The following is a 21,319-nucleotide window of genomic DNA, read 5'->3' as shown; positions in this document are numbered from 1 at the left end:
AATTAGAAATACTTTGAACTATTCGGAATTAACTCAAATAACGTACTAGCTTATAATATCCTAAGTAAAATGTTCTTTAGGAAAAGAGAACTTCATAATTGTAAGAGATAAACACGTAAAGTGTAGATTTTTATATAGAATTTCGACTAATGGCACTTCAGATACACTACTATTTACTATTACAGTTGAAATACAATGAAAAATAGATTGATAAAATGAATCATAAAATATAAAAATTAAGGATCAGAAATTCATATTATATATTTTAAAATACTTGCTTGTAAAGATTTGCATATTTATGAATGGTGTTGTTTGGTATGATACCAGATAAATCATGGAAATCTCTAATTTTTGTTAAACCACAGTATTCTCTAAAACTATTATATCCTGGCAGTCCGTGTTCTCTTGCTCTTTGAACATTGATTGATGCTAAATCCATACCAAAGTTATCATTGGGCTTTTCAAACAAGTGATTTGTAACCTGCAAAATAATTAATGAATGTAGAAATGTGTTGATGTGTGAGTTCAATTAACGCAAAAACGCATAACTAATAAAGTATGAACTAATTTTAAATTAAAAGTGTTATAAAGTAATCAACTAAATACAAGAGAAAAGCTATTATTCAGCTAGCTCATTATTCTAGTTTTTAATTTCTCTAATTTGATTTATTTATTTAATTAAGTAATTTAATTAATTTAGTTGCTTAGGACCAACTTTGTTATAAATGTAAGAATTTTTTACTCTAATGCTTTTCCATGGTAAATCTCTTTTAAACTCATTTAGAATCACAAAGTTAAGTAAAGTTAAGACATTTAATAAATAAATAAATTATTAACTATTGAATAAGCTGTAAAAAATCTCGAATCATATTACGGTGTAAGTACGGCCCTTTGAGTGCAGCCTCCATAAAATTCATTTTCACCGTAAAATATTATACTGTAATTTTTGTAGAAATATTTATTTAATTAATGTGATTAAGTGATTTTGCTGCAATTATTTCTGTAAAGATTACGCTACATCAGATTTTTTTTTATTCCATAATATGTTCCGATAAAAATTGATTTTACAGTAAAAAGTACTGGCATCTTAAGTGCCGGTATTTTTTATCGTAATTTCATCCGATTTTTCTTACAGCGTACAGTTGTGAAACTAATAAAATTATATATACATTCATATATATGCAAGAAAACACGAAGAAAGTTAAGAAAGACAATTAGTTTCATTTATTGCGCAAAGGCTGCAAGTAAACAGAACTCATTATATAAGTTCAAAATGAAGATAAAAAAAGGAAAATTATAGACATATGAAAAAAAGGGGGGGGGGAAATAATTATGAAAAAAATAACAAACAACTGATAAAGAAAAGAAAAAAAAGATGAATTTAAAAAAAAACCCCGGAAAATAAAAGATATAATCTTTTCATCAGCCTACACGATAATATCCGCAAAAAAGATCTTCATCTTAAGATCTCTAAGTTTATCTTTTTTGCGGATATAATCGTGTGGGCTGATGAAAAGATTATATCCTTCATTTTCCGGCTTTTTTTTAAAAAAAAAAATTCATCCTTTTTTTTTTTTAGTCAGTTGCTTGTTATTTTTTTCATTATTATTTCGCCCCCCCTTTTTCATGTGTCTATAATTTTATATATATATATAGAGGAAAAGGTGTAAATATGGGCACCCTCTTTTGTTTTTTGGATAAAGTTACTTTCAATTTGAAAATTTCTAGATTTTTATCTTTCATTAACAACTATAACAAGTTTCCTAAATGCGAGAAGGCGAAACAATGATTAACATCAATTATTTCATTTCAAAAACGACGATTTTCAAAAATCTTTTAAAAAAGCACCAGAAAAAAATGGGGTGTAAATATGGGCCCTCTTCAAAAAAGCCACCAAAAATAGTTTAAAAACAGGATAAAACAATACAAAATGGTAGAGAATTTATTTATTGCAGGAAAAAAAATTATTTACAGAAATCGCAAACATAACTGACTCTTTCACCCCCGGCACAGTGTCCCCATTTGGCACATAACGCATCTTACACACACCTCTCCTCGAGTGTCTTCAGAGAACTTTCCATCACAAAAGCTGCAAGTTGCATCGCTTGAGTCTGGTTTATCCCCACCGTTGACATTTATTAGATTCGTATCATCATCGCTGTAGATAAGAGGAGGGTCATCGAGTCTGATGAGTCCGATGATGAATCGTATCGTTGCGTGGGCCGAATTTTCTTTTTTTTGAAGGTTTTTCGTCTTCCCACCCTGCCCTCTGGCCGGTCTCTTACCCCGGGAAAACTCAAGGACGTCTTCTTGAGAGCACTTGTCAAGCGTCTTGGTCAACTGATCCTTGTATGGTAATCCGGTGATGAGGCTGGACCTTGTTGCTTTGCGTCCACGAGTAGTGGTTATCTTCTTAATGTTGGGAACAGGAGATATGTCGAACGGAGAAATTGCACTTGAAGTTCCCGGGGAACATTGAGGTATTTCAGCTGCCTTATCAATTGGCATAACTAGAGCCTGATGTGCTAAACTCCACTAAAAAAAGTTGGTGTAATTATGGGCACCCTTTAAATGGGGGCCCATATTTGCACCAACCCCACATAAGAAGGATGGCCACTATCACAAGTAGCCTAAAAGCGTGCGTGACTAAAGGTGTGCTTCAAAAAATAGCTTAAGATCTCCGCTTTCCGGATATCACTGTCAAATTATTTTTAACGGAACATAAGTACATGAAAAGAAAACGATTTCACATACCTCTCAAAAGTTTGCAGTCCAGAATAAACACCAATTTGCACAATAACTCACGCTGCATCCACACTACTTGAAAAAATGGTTTCAACTGCTCCGTACAATCTTATATTAGCAACTGGCGCCATATACAGTCCTTGCCGCCAGTCTTCAGTACCTCCCATAGCTACTAGGGAGGGGTGCCCATATTTACACCTGTGCCCATTTTTGCACCTTCTCCTCTCTCTCTCTCTCTCTCTCTCTCTCTATATATATATATATATATATATATATATATATATATATACTATATATATATATATATATATATATATATATATATATATATATATATATATATATATATATATATATATATATATATATATATATATATATATATATATATATATATATATATATATATATATATATATATATATATATATATATATATATATAAAAGCGCTACGTTATGCTATACTCAAGGTTATTTTGGATTAATAAAGTTACATTATAGTACTAAACTAAAAAACTAAATGAAATGGTTTCGCAACGTTCATGGGAGGTTTCAGAAATGTAAAAGGAATTTTTGAAAATTATTGAAGGAAAGGGGATATTATTTATGAATAAAAAAAGATTTGTATACTTCGGTAGTGATTGACGGATCCATTCGATAAGCTTCTTGGTTGATGAGGCCTAAAATGAATGTATCTACAATGCCTGGTTTGTAGAGATCATAGGGCTGCAGCAGTTGCCTTGATAACCTAATGGACTCTAAGAAACACGAGACAAAGTCGCACAGAATTATTTACATATATTTTGAAACACGACTCACGTTAAGCAACTTTAAAGAAAAATTACCGGGAATCACAAAAATATCAGATATTTAAAAAATCAATTTAAAAAAATGGAAGAAATATAATTGAACTGGTTGATACGCTTTTTTTTCTTTTTTCTTTTTGGCAGTATGTAAGGTAAACTAAACAGTGTAACTACTATGTAGGGTAAACTAAATATACGTAACTATTAAACTAAATAAACTAATTTACAACTATACGATTATTGGTTATACGAAGTTTATACAAACATGCTAACGCGCATATAGGGTAAACTAACCAGTGAAGGAACACTTAAGCTTCGCTTGCCTTTTAAAAATTATATTAATTTCAAAATTCGTAATTTTAGTTAAATGACAGTGTCAACATATTTGTTACTAATAGCAAATTATGTAAAAAAATTGTATAGAGCTTACATAATATTGTTTTAAAGTTTTGGTGGTTCAAATAACAAATAGTAAGAAGACCAAGTGAAGGAACAGCTCTTACCAGTGAATGAACACCCAGTAAAGGAACACTTAATTTTGGGTATTTTTTAATGCTCTTTATGAATTTATAAGCTATACAAATATTTAAAAACAAGCCTGTTCTTGAAATTATAACATATAAATACTTGGAAAATGTTAAATTTTTTTTGTAATCATGAATTGAAAATTAAAGTGTCAACATATTAACACATACTGTTCATTCACTAGGAAATCTATGCCCAGTAAAGGAACATGCCTGTTCCCTCGCTGGTTAGAAGTTATTTTTCGTATTTTTAGCCTACTTTTGATGAGGATCATCACTAAAGGTACAAGAAAATTAAAGTATATCTTTTATTTTCATTAACTTACAAAAAAAAAAAAAAAAAAAACCAGTAAAGGAACACTTGTTCCTTCACTGGGTTTTCATCGTTTGATGATCCAGTGATTAAACACCCCCTTATCTCAGTACTTTATTATGCTGTGATGCTTAAAAAAATAAAACGTAACTTCAATAACTATATTTTGAATTCTCTTTTTCACAGTGAGAAAAATAAAACCATTACATGCAATTAATTCCACTTCATACATATAAATACAAACAATCACCTTATAATTTTTTCAAAGAAACAAGGTGTTGCAGAGATAATAACAAATTCAAAATTTTTTCCAGTGAAGCCTATTTGACCAGGTAATGCAAAACATTGCTAGATGACTTCCGATTGTTTGGCAATAAGCTATTGTTACCAATCAATCTAAAGAAAAACTTTCAAATTCTTATTTTTAATCAATATATTTGAAATGTTCCTTCACTGGGTAGTGTTCCTTCACTGGTTGGTTTACCCTATATCTTTACACAAAGTTTCCATACTAAGAACAAAGTTCATCCCTACTAAGTAAAAAACTAAGAAACAATAATTTTAAGCGGAGTTAGTCTGGCATATATCAATAATGCTAAAACTGATCTTTTTTTATGTGTCTTTTCCAAGAAACTACTTATGACATCGCTTTGAAATTTTTCGGGATATTTGAGATTGCATCGGCCGTGATAATGATTTAGCGTTAACATGAATACTTTTTGACTTATGAAAGATTTTTGATTATTAATCAATTCATAGTTCATAATTTTTAAAAAAAAAATTCTGCCGAAAATATGTACTAACAGTTGTCGCAGTGTAAACATGAATATCCAAATATCCTGCTGAAAAAAAGCAATATCATGTTCAGATGTTGAGAAAAAGTACATCAAAAAGGGTCAGTTTTAGCAAATAGATGGCATACAACAGGAAACAATGTTTTGTTTTTCTGGTCGCCAGTGTCATTTTTTGACGAAATCTGTAACTAATTTAAAAAATTGGTTGTAATCAAAATTCAGTTTTTCGCACACTTCTTCCATTTTTCTTAAATTTATTTATTATTTATTATAGTCTGTAATTTTTGTGAAATCGAGTAACTGTTTATACATATTGAGGTGGATTTACCTATTCTTTCATGGAATTTGTTATAACGCTCTGTGACATCTGGTAAAATACTGTGTCCAAATCTGTAAGCTCCAGCTTGGAAACCAGCTCGAATTCCACCGTTTATTTTTGGACTGTATCCATCATAATATCCCTAAAAAATAATAAAGTCAACGATATTAATCATAAAATAAAAGTTAAAAATGAGAATATGAATATCAAATCAAATAAGCAAAGGATATTTTGAGGGGCAGATTGGTCTACCTGTTTTCGAAGTTTACTTTTTTTTTTTGGCTTTCGTAAGTTGTGTACCCGATCTCTGCCAAGTTTTCCTTCGTACTCTTATTTTATCTAAAATTTAATTTATTTACTTTCAAACTAAGAATTTTATTTTATATACTTAATCAAGTATAAAAGATAGATTCTGAAGATTCTACTATGCATAACTCAGTACAGATTAGTCGCTTACTTAATTAATGGATAGCAGTCTTTAATCATAGGACTCAAAAATCAAAGAAATAGTTTTTGTAATGCTTATAAGACGCTTAAGAAACTTTAAAAAAATAAATAATACTACACTATTCTACTTATATTTCAAATGTGTTAAATTTATATTGTAATTTTATTGTAAATCTCACAAATCGCCTTCTCTTTAACATTATAGCGTTATCTACATGGAGAAAAATATTTTGGAAAAATTACCCCACACTATGGTAATGACATTTCCGTAAAAGAAAAATAACAGTAACATAATTCTATTTTAAAAAAAGTAAAATATACGATATTAAACAATTTATTTGGTAATTTTTCCGTTCATGTGGTAACGGATGGTCAGGAATTCTGGCTTTCAAAATTATAGTTCTTATTACCACACATTTTTTAAGAAGTGCTAAACTGAAAAGTAAATTTAACCATATAAATGGTTTTTATGCCGTGCTCTAAGGTATCAGGATAAGATTACCAAATTTTATCACATTTTTCAAATTTCATCACACAGTAGAAAACAATATCTTATTGTTAGTTCTTCAAAAATCATTACCAAAGCACTTCGATTAAAATTTCCGAGATTTTTGGTGTTCCCATAGAGTTAAAGATACAACCATATTCCGGTAGTTTTTCTCTCAGTGTAGGAAATATCATTTGAGTTAGCTAAGAAATATAATTGAGTATGATTTGGTTTCAGAAATAAAAACTCTCAAAATAAAATATAGCAAAATAAAATATATAAAATATATAATGGATGATTGTTAAAACCTTTTTCAGAGGGACAAGGTCATATTTCTTCATTGTTTGATGTCCAATGACCATTGGAAGGAATTCATTATAAGTGACTTGTTGTATTTCAGCACTGAGGATGTGTCTGGCCTCTTGATAGAGGGTCTCGTCGTCCCAATGAGGGTTGATGTGAGCCAAACCTTCTGCCAACCTGTTGTGTTCACGCATCATAATGATATGCATCACAGCCAATTGGAGCTGTTCATTTACACGGTTGTCACCTGTAATACAAGAGTTATTTAATTTACTTGAGTAGAACTATCCAAGGGTTTTTGTTTTAGTTCTTAAATAATTAAAATTTATTGTTTGAGGAAAAAATGCTAAATAAATGGGGTTCTGTGCAATGATTACATTATTTTAAGTTAGTTTTGTATATTAAGTAAAGCAGGTAAAAAAATTCAATATTTATTCATGCTTTCATTGATAAGTATATTTTTCCTTCTAACCTGCTGTTCCTAAAGTATTTCTAAAAAATACTCTAGAAACTAATACATAACAAGTCAGAGTCTTATTGTCCTATGGCTAACAACGAGAGGTTTTTGTGTTTTTTTTTGTTTCATCAGACAATTGCAAAAAGGGCAATTACGACCGAAAGAATTTACCGCCATTTCTTTAAGGACTCCTGCTATGACTTGAAGTCTAAGTAAGAAGTTTTCGAACAGAATTTAATAATTGGAAAACATATGGTATACGGATTGTATATTCAGCGCTTTCAATGAAAATAAATGTGTAAATAACACCATCAGCATTAAAAGTCTTAAAAGATCAATACTTTTAGAGAAATTAGAGTTTGAAATTAAATTTTGGTCATTTAAAAATTTTCTTCAAAGCATTTCGTTGAAAATAAATATTTTATAAATTAAAGTTTTTCCATTTTTTAGATTCAAACTCTCCTAAAACTTGTTAAACACAATAAAAAAGTTTTTGCTATTAAAATTATGAGTGAAATTAACCTCCTTTTTAAGTTTTCAACTGAAGGGATGATATTTTATTTATTCTGAACCACTTTTATTTCAGTGCTTGTCCTTTTCCCTTTGTAAATAATTTAAAAATGATCGAAGATGAGATATGTTAAAAAATTAGATATTTAACATAATAGAATTATTTAAGGATAAGTTAGCTTTAATTATTACCTGCATCAAAACAATACATGTTTCGTGGTCTGGCAATACATCCGAGATCAGGATCAACTGTCTTCATTGGCAATAAATCTTTTAATCCAAGATTTCTGTACAATGGAGTAGTTTTTAGACGACCTAAAATGTTAGACAATATTTACATGTTATAGACACGTAGAAAGCAAGCTATGAGGCTTATTAAAGATGTAAATAATTAATTATTTATAAAACAATCTCAAAAATAAAACTAGCATTTCTAGTGACTGAACAATTGTTGTGTTTTATATTTAACAATCCTTTTTGTCTCCAAATTACTTGATTTTAGACAGAGCGCAAGTTTTCATATATTTGACAAAATTAACTCGAATAAAAATCCCAGTATATTTTGGGAGTTCTTCATCATTTTTAATAGTTTTAAACAATACAGTTTTTTTTATTCAATAAAAATAGTTTATTTTTAATTCAATGGAACAATTGTGATTTTGTTAGTGAAACACGTATTCTGTGTTCATTTCTTGGAGATGACTAGGTTATCCTTTTATACATAGCCTTTATATTTTAATTCAGATTTTCTAATCAGTAGCGTGACTTATGTGTTGCTATTGAACGAAATTTGTACCCTCAAATAAGTGAAGATAGTAAGTTCTTTAATTTGACTAAATATTCGCTTGGAGCCCTTCTCCCAGGTAACAGTTTCATTAAAAACAAAGAAAGTTTTCTGAATTTTTCATGTTTGCATCAAAACTTTAAGTAAAATTAATTTAAGTAATTATTTTTGATTTTGTTAGCGTTCTGGTGTTCTTTAGGCTTATTATTCTGTAATATAATATTGCTGTGAAAACATTGCAAATAAAAATTCGTAGGGAAATATTTGCAAGATTTTTAAATGGTATAGAAAAAGAAATACAGGATATGGTTAATCAACAATTTTTTCATTTATTTGGGGATAAAATAAAAACAAAAGTTTAAAGTCTTATTTTTTATTTAATCGAGAAATATATAACTAATACAATTACATCATATAAATGATATTATAAAGAACATATAGAGTTATATTTAAATAAGTATTACAAAAATACAAATTACTTAAAAGCAAATTAAATTATCTATTAAAATAAAACTAAATGGATAACTTAAAATACAAATAAAATAAATGACACACAAAAGAATTTTGAGCAATATAATGATAAACTTCATGACTCTTTTTGTATAAAATTTTGCTCGAATTTTTCTGACTCGTAAAAGTTAAAAATATTTAAAATCATACTGTATTTAGGAATCGACACTTCCCTACAAAACATTATGGTGGTTTAAATTTTAGAAAAATGTTATTTTGGGAAAATCTTCAGATACAGAAAAATCGTGAATATTTTTAGAAAAAATGGATAGTAAATAACAAAAAATCAAATTTAATTAATATTCTGGTTAATTTTTTTATGTATATTATTTTTAAATTTGCACATTTATGGTCAAAATGTTAATGAATTACCTCCTTTAAATTCTCTCAATCGGGAAGCTGTTTCTTCATTACTTCCATAAATAAAGTTTCCATCAATATTGGCTGATACAGCATTTATTTGCCACCTTGGACCTGAAAATAATAATAAAAAAAATTAAACAACTAATCGAATTAGCAATTTTAATTTTTATAAAGAATAAAAAATGTCCTTGTACAATATCCTTGCACAAAGTCCTTGTAAAATATAGCAGAGTTGGGCAAAAATGTAATCGATTACATTTTTCGATTACAGTAATCAATTACTCGTAATCATGATTACAAAATAACATAATTTTGATTACAGCTGTAATCATGATTACAACAAACAATTGCAGTAATCAATTGCTTGTAATCGTGATTAAAACTTTGATTACAGCTGTAGTCGGGATTACAACAATCGATTAAAGTAATCAATTACTTGTAATCGTGATTACAACTTTGATTACAGCTGTAGTCATGATTACAATAATCGATTAAAGTAATCTTCTACATGTAATCGCGATTAAAACCTTCAAAAGTTTTGATTACAGCTGTAATCGTGATTACAATAGTTGATTACAGTAATCAATTACTTGTAATAAAAATTTTGATCACAACTGTAATCATGATTACTAGTAATTGTGATTACAATTAATCACAACAAAAACGCTTACGGATAATTATGACTACAAGTAATCAAAATGTATGATTGCAAGTAATTATGATTGCATGCAATCTTGATTACAAGTCATTTTGATTAATATATTGAATATAGTCATTAGTATACAAAATCTGATTTTAATGTATAGTAGATAGTATGCGCTTTTGTTCAATGCAGTTATTAAAATACATAATTTGACAGCTACGCAGAGTAAAAGATATATAATTTTGTATTATAGAATCATGACTGTACTTAAGATATTTTTTAAGTGTATGTATATTTTGTACAATATAGTTGACGCTATACATAGTTTTATTTATGTAAAAAAATTTATTATTTTTACGCTGCAGACGTTATTGTGAATAATTTGAATTTAACATATGAATCAAAAATAATTATTAATTCTTTAATACAAAGTTCATTTAATACTCTACATAGTTCGATTTTCATGTACAACAAAAATATCAGTCTCTTGTATATTAGCCCAAAAATTCAAAATCATAAGTCAATCAAAAATATTAGTCCAAAGTTCAGACCGCTTTCCTAACCAAACTATTGGGATCATATTTGCGGCTACACCTAGTATTTTCTTTGTTAGTCATACAAATCCGTAGACAAAAAAGTATGTTTATTCAGAGAAAGTATGTTTTTGTATTTTTTTCCGTAACTTCGTCTGCAATAAATAATTAGCATATTTGAGGTGACCATTAAGATTGAGTCCTAGTGCGTGAAAATCCAATCCTTTGATCGAAAATTATTCATAGTGCTGCGTTTATTCTCTTGCGCACTGTACATTATGTAGAGACTTTGTACTTTGAAAATTAGATAAGTTTTATTAACTTTTATGAAATTGAGATTAACTTAAGATTTTAATGTACTCTAAAGACTTTTTACTGTAAATAATACTAATCCTTATTAAACGTCCGAGATACATATAAATAAAATATCAAATTTTTCCTACTTCATTTTTTAAATCTGGAATTGATTATAGTGGTGTTTATTATGATAAATCATTTATTTTTATAAAACATCTAAATTAATGTTGCTATTTTTTCTCGCTAGATGGCGTCGTATGCAAAACTCATTCATAAAAATTATAATCTTTATGAGATACAAAGAACTGGCTGGGATATTATTGCAAATTTGAAAATTTAGGTATTTAAAATTTTAGCTCCTTTAATTAGTTACTTTTAGAGAAACTAAAAAAAAAAGAAAAAGAAAAAAATTAGCTAATGTTTATAACTAATGTTGAACACTAGCTAATGATTAATGAACTACTAACTAATGTTGAACCAGTTTCGTTTTTGAACGAAATTTAGATATGCAAGGTTCAGTTTAGGATTTTGCGTTCTTAATTTGCACATTTTAAATAAGTACTGAAAATGAGATGTATATTTTTTATAAAATTATTCTAAGATATTCGTAAGCTATCATTCATCATAAATCTTGATAAAAAAAGGGCGTTTTATATGCTGTATTTGTACTAAACGCTTAAGACAAAAATCCTATTGTTTAAGAATTTATAACATAACATTTTATGAAGCATTAAGAACTTATGAAAGTGGATGCTTAAATGATGTATGGCGTATCATTTGTCATGAAGAAATATATTACAAGAAAAAGTAATGGCATTTTCGTTAGAGACTTTATGAAAATTTTGGACAGCTATTAAATTGGGTAAATAAAATTTGTTAGTGTACCATGTAAAAAATTTGGAGTAAAGTAGTAACTGCCATTTTCGGTCTAGAGATAAACTAAGATTTTTTACAGTGCACGTAGTCACAGTTTTTATTTACTTCTAAGTTTTATAATTACTTTTATATATTTATAAATCTCTTGTGTTCTTATTTATTGACAAAAATAATTTCAAACGCATTAGAAACAATTTAATAGCTTCATTTCATTTCTGTGAAAAGCACATTTTTAGTAATATATTTGCATTAAAGTTCTCAAAAACAATTGTTATTTAGTCAAATGAATAAATTTTTTGCAAAATATTAACAGTTTGGTATTCCGAAATATATTCGTAGCATATTTGAAAATACTTTTGTAACTGTTTTATTTTTTAAATTCACTATCAAAAAACGCATTTTAGGGTAACCGGGGCATAAGAAAAATGAAATAGGTGTTAATTATTAGGTAAGATTCACGCATTGAGAATAAAAGTTTCGTTATTTAGAATTTTTTTTAAATGAACTTCCTCTTGAAAATCGAGTTTTAAATTACGACAGAAAATGGGATTTTTTCTCAAAATTATGAAGCTCAGAAGAAAGTAATCTGATAAATAGGATGAAATATATATTTTTTAAAAAGTTCAATTAATTTAATAATTCTTATAAATTTTTATTAATTCAATATATTTAATTGATTCGTATTTAATTAAATTAATTAATTCGTATTTAATTAATTCGTACTTAATTAAATTAATTAATTGAATTAATTAATTTTTAATTGAAAAAAATTATTTAATCGCATTTATGAGTTGTAAGCAGAGTTGCCAACTACCATGTTTTTTGCAAAATATTTTATCGCTTAGCAACTAAAAACTAAAACATTCATAATTTTTGATAATTTTTCATTATTTTAAAACGTGAGAGCTGAAAACCACGTGAGAGCTGAAAAAAGTGGCGTTTCATACCAACTTCTGAATCACATATATGTAGTGGTATGAAAAGAAAAAGATTTTAAATAAAATTTACAAAACGAAGAATAGTACATTAAAACATGAACTTAGCTATCGGTAAAGGAAGTTGGTAGCCCTAATATTAAGTACCAAACGGTAACAATATCGTGCAAAAAATAATATAAAATTGACAAAATAATAATTGTTTTAAAGAATTAATGCGTATATGCTACCAAAATTGTACTTATTTTTTCTAAAAAAGGAAATGCTTTTGCAATGAAACTATTAAATGGATTCAAACACACGTAAAAATATAAGTTGTTGAAAAACTAGAAATACGAAGGTAAAATAAGTTATAACAGTGAAGTGCGACTACTTGCACTGTAAAAACTTTTTAGTTTATCTCAAGATCAAAAATTTTATCAACTATGACAAAATAACAATTGCTTGAAAAAATTAGTGTGAATATATTACAAAAAATGTACTTGTTAAGCTCTTAAATTGATTCAGAAGTGCATGAAAATGTGTGTTGTTCGTTAATAAGCACACTAAAAATAAATAAAAACAAACTATAACAGTAAAAAAATAAATGAAAAACGCATCTTCGTGCACAGTATCATTTTTTTTAGTTTATCTGAACCCAAAAAATAGTATAAACTATTTTACACCAAATTTTTTGCAGTGTAGATTAAAATGTTCGCACATTGCATAGGCTGGTACTTACCAAGTCTGCATCCAGGCTGTAGACCAGCCAAAGATCTTGCAAAATTCATGCACCTTCTTTCAAAATATTTGTAGAAGGGATCGTCTTGGGGGATATCAACAGGATAACAGTTGTAATGCCTTTTATCCACAGCAGTCTTACAACATTCAATGCTTCTGCTGCTAGCATCTGAAATAAATAGATGCTATACCATACAATAAATATGCAAAAAAAAGTACACATCTCTTTTATAAGATTTTTATAAAGATATACTTCATGAGACTCTTAATAAAAAGATAAATTAAAAATATTAGAAATTAGAGTTTTATGAAAAAAAAGGCAACAATATTTTGTGAAGTAATTGTAAATATAATGTTCAATATTAAAAATGATTGTTTTGCTTATTTAAATAAATTGAATTTGTAGATAATGTTTGAAAAAAATTGCTTACTGCAACAAAAATTAAAAATGACCACGAGGGAAAAAAATTGAAAATTTCTGAGTTTAGTTCATTATTGATAATTTCCAATTTTATCTCATTTCGCGTTCTTAATCAGATAGAAACTTAACATATCTTTCTTTAAACGATGAGTAAGAAATTTAATCTATTTTTTTCTTGGAACTAAACATAATTCTCTCTTATCATTAAATTTAAATGGAAAAACTTTTAAACTATTGTTTGATTATTATAATATTACATATTGGTATAATAATAATGTTGTTTTTCCTTATGCCACTTGCCAATACCAGCAAGCCTGCTATAAGAAACCAAGCAAATTTGAGACAGACGGCTGCGTCTCTTGTTTTTCAGTGGCGTCATCTGTGGTCAAGAACACGATTTCAGTCACACACACGTCACAGCCTGTTTCACTGGGAGGACCCATTCATTCGTCCACAGATCGTAATTCTGACTTGAACCAGATATCACTTTTGATCAATCTCTAATTCAGTAACCCCAGAGGTATTGATTTGTTATAGGAACTTGGAGGAATTTTTGACCCCGACAGATTTAACGAGCACCAGTCAATATTTAATATAAGGAATTCCTCGACTAGCAGAATTTGAACTCACGACCTCGCGAACGTGAGCCCAGCGTCTTACTAATCGGGCTATCTTAACCAATATTTATTACTAATAATAACAATAATAGAGCCCGAGCCGCGATGGCTCAAGGGATTGAGCGTTCGCCTTTCAATGAAGTGAACAGAGTTCAAATCACAGGGATGGTTGGTCGATATGAATTTCGCATCCAGTTTGCACTCACCACATTGCTGATGTGAAATATCCTCAGCAGTAGACGGATCATGAATAAAGGCCCCTTGTCATCAGACTAACCGTGGAAGATTCTCGTGGTCTTCCTCACCATGAAACGCAAATGCAGGTTAGTTCCATCAAAAAGTCCCCCACGATGGCAAGTTTCACCCAATACTTGATCCAGGAGTTTCCTTGTCTTCTGGATTGGGTTCAAAATTAGAAGGCTACGGAGTTTAACACCAGAAGTCGTAAACTCAAAAATTGTGACGGCTATTCCACTACGGTTATAAAATAAAATAACAATAATAATAATGGAGCCGTGATGGCTCAGGGGATAGAGCGTTCGCCTTCCAATGAGGTGGGCTGGGTTCGAATCCCATTGGTAGATATGAGTTCCACATTTGGCTTGCACTGGCAAAAGTGCTGACCTCAGTGGTAGACGGATCATGGATTAGAGTCCCCTTGTCGTCAGTCTAACCATGGAGGTTTTCGTGGTTTTATTCTCCATGTAGCGCAAAAAAGGGTTAATTCAAAAAGTTTTCTATGAAGTCAAATTTATCCCAATACTTTATCCAGGAGTTCCCGTTTCTTCTGGATAGGGTTCAAAATTACAAAGTAACGGATTTGAACTTTGGTTGCTGCAAACATAAAAAATTGGGTCGGCTGCTCAAAGATGGTTATAAAATTACAATAATAATAAGGGATAACGTTTTTTTTCCCGAAAATTTTTTTTTTAATGTCCCACACACTTTTAAGAATATCACTAAAAATTTAATTATTGTGAATGAATAAATGAATTAGCTATAATAATAATACTAATCAGAGCGACTAATTACTTTTAACTTGAAAAAGTAGGCAAATTATAGAAAAATAACAACTTAATATTTTTTTGCCTCTGTAATGCATCAACTTAATAATTATGTAAACCAAGTTATAAAAAAGTAAAATGAAAGAGATTTTTCCAATTAAAAAGAATTTGCCTAAAGAGCTTGTTGTCGTCTACGTTTTCTAAGTTATTTCCTTGTTTATATGGCTAATTCTAGTTCTAGAACTTCTCATTTATTGAGTTTTTTCAATTTAGGAACGATAAAAATCACGAAAATAAACGGCATTTTAAAGCGTTAGATCATGGGCGCCGTTTATCTTCACACGTGAACGTAATTTGTAACATTTTTTTTTGCACTTACCTCATTTTAACTCTCATTTTCCGGGTTTGATCTTTTAAGAAGTCGTTCGAAATTAGAAATTGGAACATCTCTTTAGAACTATTAAAAAAGATCATGTACGGATAAAGTCTTCATTTCATTTATTATTATATATTTTTCTTACCCGAGTCGCACAACCTACTTAGAAAAATGGCGAGAGTGAAAATTAGCAAAAAGTAGTAAAACGGAACCTGATGTGAAAACTGATACAATCTAACATCTTCTATTTTTTTTAATTACATTTTTGAGGTTTTCTTACGATTTGAACAATGCTGTCTCGTTGGATGAATGGTCATTATGGCTCATTTTTTTAACATCTTCGCACGTCCGAATGGTGTGAATATTTCGGTCAAGATTTCTGTAAATGAGGATTTAAGTTGTTATTATGTTTTGCGGTCAGTGTTCAAGGTTTTGGTTTTCTATTATTCGGAAAAAAGGAATGATGTAATACACACCGTGGTAGGAATAAATTATATAAATGCATGTGTAAAATAAACAATGAAAATAATTCAATTGTTTCTAAGTAACATTTGATTTAATTTCGTGATATGCAATGTGTGTGTAACCAAAACAATAAAATTATTTCAGTTGTTTTTAATAGCTTTGAATTTGATTTCTATAGGAATTATTATTAATGTTTTAAAGTCCATTAAAAGAAATACTCCAACTTTTTCTGATTAATATTTCACCTTTCGAATTGCGAAAACTAATATTTTATGCTTTATTTTTAAAATAAAATTAATTTTGATTATTTATAGATTCTTTTATGTCTCTGCGAAGTTTTATAAAATTGTTACATTTTTCGCGAGTAAAATTACAGTTTTAGCATTAAAAATACATAAATTTTGGAGATTTTCTTATTCTACGAGCTTTTGATGAGTTGCAGGACTCTTTCAAACGGTAATAAATACGTTGGATTTAAGATTTTCTAATCCAATAATACGAGAGTTTAAAAATCTGTAGGACTTTTTCCTAACGACAGTAAATACTTCGGATTTTGAGATTTTTATTTCTAATGTTACGAGAATTTGAAAAGTTGCAGAACTTTTTCTAATGATAATAAATACTTTGGATTCGGAGATTTTCTTATCTAATTGTACAAGAATTTGAAAAGTTACTGGACTTTTCTAACGGTTAGAAATACTTTAGATTTGGAGATTTTCTAATTTAATCTTAAAAATTTTTTTTTAAAGTTACAGGAGTTTTTCTAAAACGATAATAAATATTTTGGATTTGGAGATTTTCTTATCTAATGGTACGAAAATTTGAAAAGTTACAGAACTTTTTTTTGACGCCAATAAAACTTTGGATTTGGAGTATTTCTTATCTAATATTACGAAAATTTGGAAAGTTACAGAACTTTTTCTAATGATAATAAATACTTTAGAGTTCTGAAACGCTTTTTTCAAATGCTAATAAATACGCAGAATTTTAGATTTTTTCATGCAATCTCAAACTTTTTACTTTTATTTTTAAAAATTATTTTGAAAAGAACAAAATTAATTTCAACAAGTTTCTGTTTTTTATTAGATGCTTTAAACTTGTGATTCATCATTCAATTAGGTTTACAAAATATGTACTAATTAGCCCTTAAACCCTATAAATAAACTTCCAACTTTCTCAAAAAATTACACAAAAAAGAACAAAAAGATTGTTAATTCCGCATGCCTATTCATTGTGTAATAAAACCTTGATGCCATGCCTATATTTTAAAGGCTCATGCATTCATACTTTTTGACTAAACTATGGAATTAAAAAAATTACAAAGGAACGTTTTTGAATTCATACTTAAAAATTAATAAAGTAAATAACCTCATAAAATTCCGTATAAATTTTAATAATCTAGAAATTGTTATAAGAGTTTTGAGGCTCATAGTAAAAACGGTTTTAAATTTATGAATTAAAAATGAACATAAGAAAATAACTATAAAGTAAACAAGTTGACGTGAAAGTCATAAAAACTACTTAAAATATATTCACTTAAATACATTTCAAAAAGATGGTTGACGTTCATAAACTCAAAGCTACGATTAACCACTAATGAACTAAAATTATAGAAGAAACAAACGGTAAGTTAAAAATAAAATCTCGAAGACTATGTAAAAACATACGGAAAAAAATTTAAAATGAGACTTTGAACGTCTATATATCGATTTATAAATTTATCCATTTATAAAATTACATTTATAAATTTATCCATACACCTATCCATTTATAAATTTACATTTTTAAATTTATCCATTTACCTATCAATTTATAAATTTATGTTTATAAATTTATACAATTATCTATCCATTTATAAATTTACATTTTTAAATTTATCCATTTATAAATTTACATTTGTAAATTTATCCATTTACCTATCTATTTATAAATTTATATTTATAAATTTATACATTTACCTATCCATTTATAAATTTGCATTTATAAATTTATCCATTTACCTATCCATTTATAAAGTTACATTTATAAATTTATCCATTTACCTATCCATTTATGAATTTACATCGAAAGTAAAAATTTCCAATTTGAAGTCTCTTCAACAAATAAATAAGAAATTTTTGCAAAAAAAAAAAAAAAAAAATACTAACATTTCTCTTCCAAAAATTTCGTTTATTTATTTTCTCAAAATATTAATCTTCATTGTAGTTGAGAAAGAACATCTCAGTTTAAAGGAAAAAAAGACGCATTTTACCCTCATTAAAATTATTTCTGGGATACATAAGAAAATTATTGACCTTTCATAAGTGAATGGAGAAAAAAAACAGTGCACTCGTGTATTAAAAACGAATCTCTTCCTTGCCAAGGCCGGCCATGGCGAAGGAAAAAAAAAATCGATATTTATTTATATCGTCTAAACTGGGTTGATGGTGTATCTTACCTAGAGAAGGAGCAGCTCTGGTCAAATCGTGATCTAACATCTGTCCCCAAGCAGCAACCATATTGCATATACCATAATCATGCTCACTCACATCATGATGCATCACCAAACTCACTACACGTGGACTAGGCAAAGGTGATCCGTCAAATGATCTTCGGGGAATTGAAATACCTGAAAATAAGAACGATAAACAACATGATCTATCGTATTATTATCGTAGAAGATGAGAATATACAAAACAGTATATCCGAAAAAATAAGAATATATTTTTTAATATTAATTATATTTCTAATACTCACCAGTCCCTGGCAAAATTATTAGACGCACTATATGATTCTATGTAAAATCTTAATTATCAGGGGATTCTATACAGCTTGATTGCTTTTACGTGACTGAAACCGGTTTGAACTTGTTTACTTTAGTGTATCATTTGGTTAAATTAGGAGATATACAATATAAATTCGATGGTTGGATAAATTGGACAATATATAATATAAATTCGACGATTGGATAAATTAGACAATTTATTACATAAATATAGAATATTTATTATATCAGGTATTATATTATTATATTGTAATAATTAGATCAAATTATTAGACGCACTGTAGGTTTTTAATAATTACACGTTTTGCACGAGCTCATATTCAATACTTTTAAATTTAAACATACATGTAATGGGTTTTTATACAGGAGAATTTTTACGTCCTTCCTATTTATATTTATTTTTAATGTATTGCATTACAATGTTAACCAATTGATACACGATCGTAAAAGAGTGCAAACCAAAATCTTATAGTGCGTCTAATAATTTGGCCAGAGACTGTATTTAAAATCTAAAATATATTTTTCCTGATTATCACAGTGCACATACTAAAAAAAATTGACACCAGGAATAATTTTTGATCTGATGATCGGATTTTTATGCACACTGTAACAAATTCCGGATAAAGTTACTTATAAAGTACAGGCCCTTTAGGTACATCCACAAAAGCTCAAGAAAGTATCTAATGTTTCGAATATACCCATACATGAGTATAATTCATACATGGGGAAATAAATTCCCAAAATTTTTAAGAAGCATTTGTTTAGTCCAAATCATGCTACGTAAAGTGCATATATAAAGTTAAAAAAATCGAGGACATTTTGAAATTTTTTTAATCGTTTTGTGATGAGGAATTCGTTTTAAAACTTTTTTCAAATTAAAAAGGGAGCATCAACTTTTTTCAAAAATACCCATAGATGCGAAAAAATATGCACCCCAAATTTTTAGGAAGCAATTTTCAGTTCAAACAATTCTAAGTTAAGAGCATATATATAATTACAATAATGGAGGATATTTTCCGAATTTTTTGTAACTTTCTCCAATGAAAAATTCCTTTGAAATTTGTTTCAGATTACAATACAAGCGTCAAATGTTTCAAAAGTGCACATAGATGCGAAGAAATAAATATTCAAAATCTTTAAGAAGCATTTCTTTAGTCCAAACCATTCTACGTAAAGAGCATAATAGTTAACATAATAAAGGATAAATTGCGAATTCTTTATTATATTTTCAATGCGGAATTCATTTGAAACTTGTTTCAGATTACAAAGTGAGAATTAATTTTTTCCAAAAATACCCATATGTCTCAAGAAATGAGTAATCAAAAGTTTTAAAAGTAGGATTCGTTTATTCCAAACAACCATGTGTTAAGAGCATATGTATAATTGATGAAAGGGAGGACAATTTGTGAATTTTATGTTATTTTTTGCAATGAGGAAATAATTTGAAACTTGATTAAGATTAAAAAATGAGCATCAATTCTTTCAAAAATACTCGTATATGTCAAAAAATAGGAACTGACAATTTTTAAAAAGCAATTTTTAGTCTAAACAATGCTAAGTTAAGAACATACGAGGGTTGTAAATTAAATAGTGGCAACTTAACCTTGAAACTCACAAAAGGGCGCGCATGCGTAAATAGGGTATGGGTGCGGTGAGGTGGCGCTGTTGTCGATGTGTAGAGTGCAAAAAACAGTCGATTTGCTTAGAAGGGTAGTTGTTGCGTGGCGTTAAATTGAGGAGTTTCGTTTCCATCGCTCTAAAACATGTTGTGAAAAGGCTTAATGACGAAAAAAGACGAGATGCTTGAATCCATCGTGCTACTGTCCTATATGGTAAAGCATTTGCTCCAAAGGCTTCCACTAATCCTCGATAGCATTCTGTTGCATTTTTGCCACGGGCAACCTCGATTGTAAGCCACGACCGCTGATCACCTTTTGAAAACATGCTTTAGAGCGATGGAAACGAAACTCCTCACTTTAACGCCACACAACAACTACCCTTCTAAGCTAATCGACTTTTTTTTGCACTCTACACATCGACAACAGCCCCACCTCACAGCTCCCATATCTAATTTGCGCATGCCCGTCCTTCTGTGAGTTTAAAGGTTAAGTTGCCACCATTTAATTTACAACCTTCGTATATTTAAAAATAGAGGGGGACATTTTGCTGATTTTTTGCAACTTTTTTTTAATGTGAAATTCATTTAATTTGAAACTTATTTCAAATTACAAAGTAAGCGTCAAAATTTTCAAAAATACCCGGAGATGTGAGGAAATAAATACTAAAATTTTTTTAAGAAGCCTTT

The 21,319-nt window shown here is 28.7% G+C and overlaps 1 protein-coding gene across 1 annotated transcript in view; it reads right to left on the bottom strand.

Moving 5' to 3' along the window:
* The window catches only part of LOC107442591 (peroxidase-like), a 125,365-nt gene that overhangs the window by 14,289 nt on the left and 89,757 nt on the right, over positions 1-21,319 (bottom strand). Inside the window, exons 6-13 of the mRNA XM_087161231.1 lie at positions 18,688-18,858; positions 13,369-13,536; positions 9,373-9,474; positions 7,899-8,021; positions 6,745-6,986; positions 5,512-5,644; positions 3,377-3,504; positions 279-481 (exon numbers count right to left, since the gene is read on the bottom strand). Of these exons, the coding sequence (XP_087017357.1) occupies positions 279-481; positions 3,377-3,504; positions 5,512-5,644; positions 6,745-6,986; positions 7,899-8,021; positions 9,373-9,474; positions 13,369-13,536; positions 18,688-18,858 (1,270 nt within the window). The remainder of the gene's footprint in view (positions 1-278; positions 482-3,376; positions 3,505-5,511; positions 5,645-6,744; positions 6,987-7,898; positions 8,022-9,372; positions 9,475-13,368; positions 13,537-18,687; positions 18,859-21,319) is intronic.

The sequence above is a fragment of the Parasteatoda tepidariorum genome, chromosome 4 (assembly GCF_982258835.1).
Source record: "Parasteatoda tepidariorum strain Cologne lab strain chromosome 4, Ptep-v5.0, whole genome shotgun sequence".
Classification (NCBI taxonomy): domain Eukaryota; kingdom Metazoa; phylum Arthropoda; class Arachnida; order Araneae; family Theridiidae; genus Parasteatoda; species Parasteatoda tepidariorum.
The sequence above is the reverse complement of the archived record's forward strand: the minus strand, read 5'-3'. Positions and strand labels throughout refer to the sequence as shown.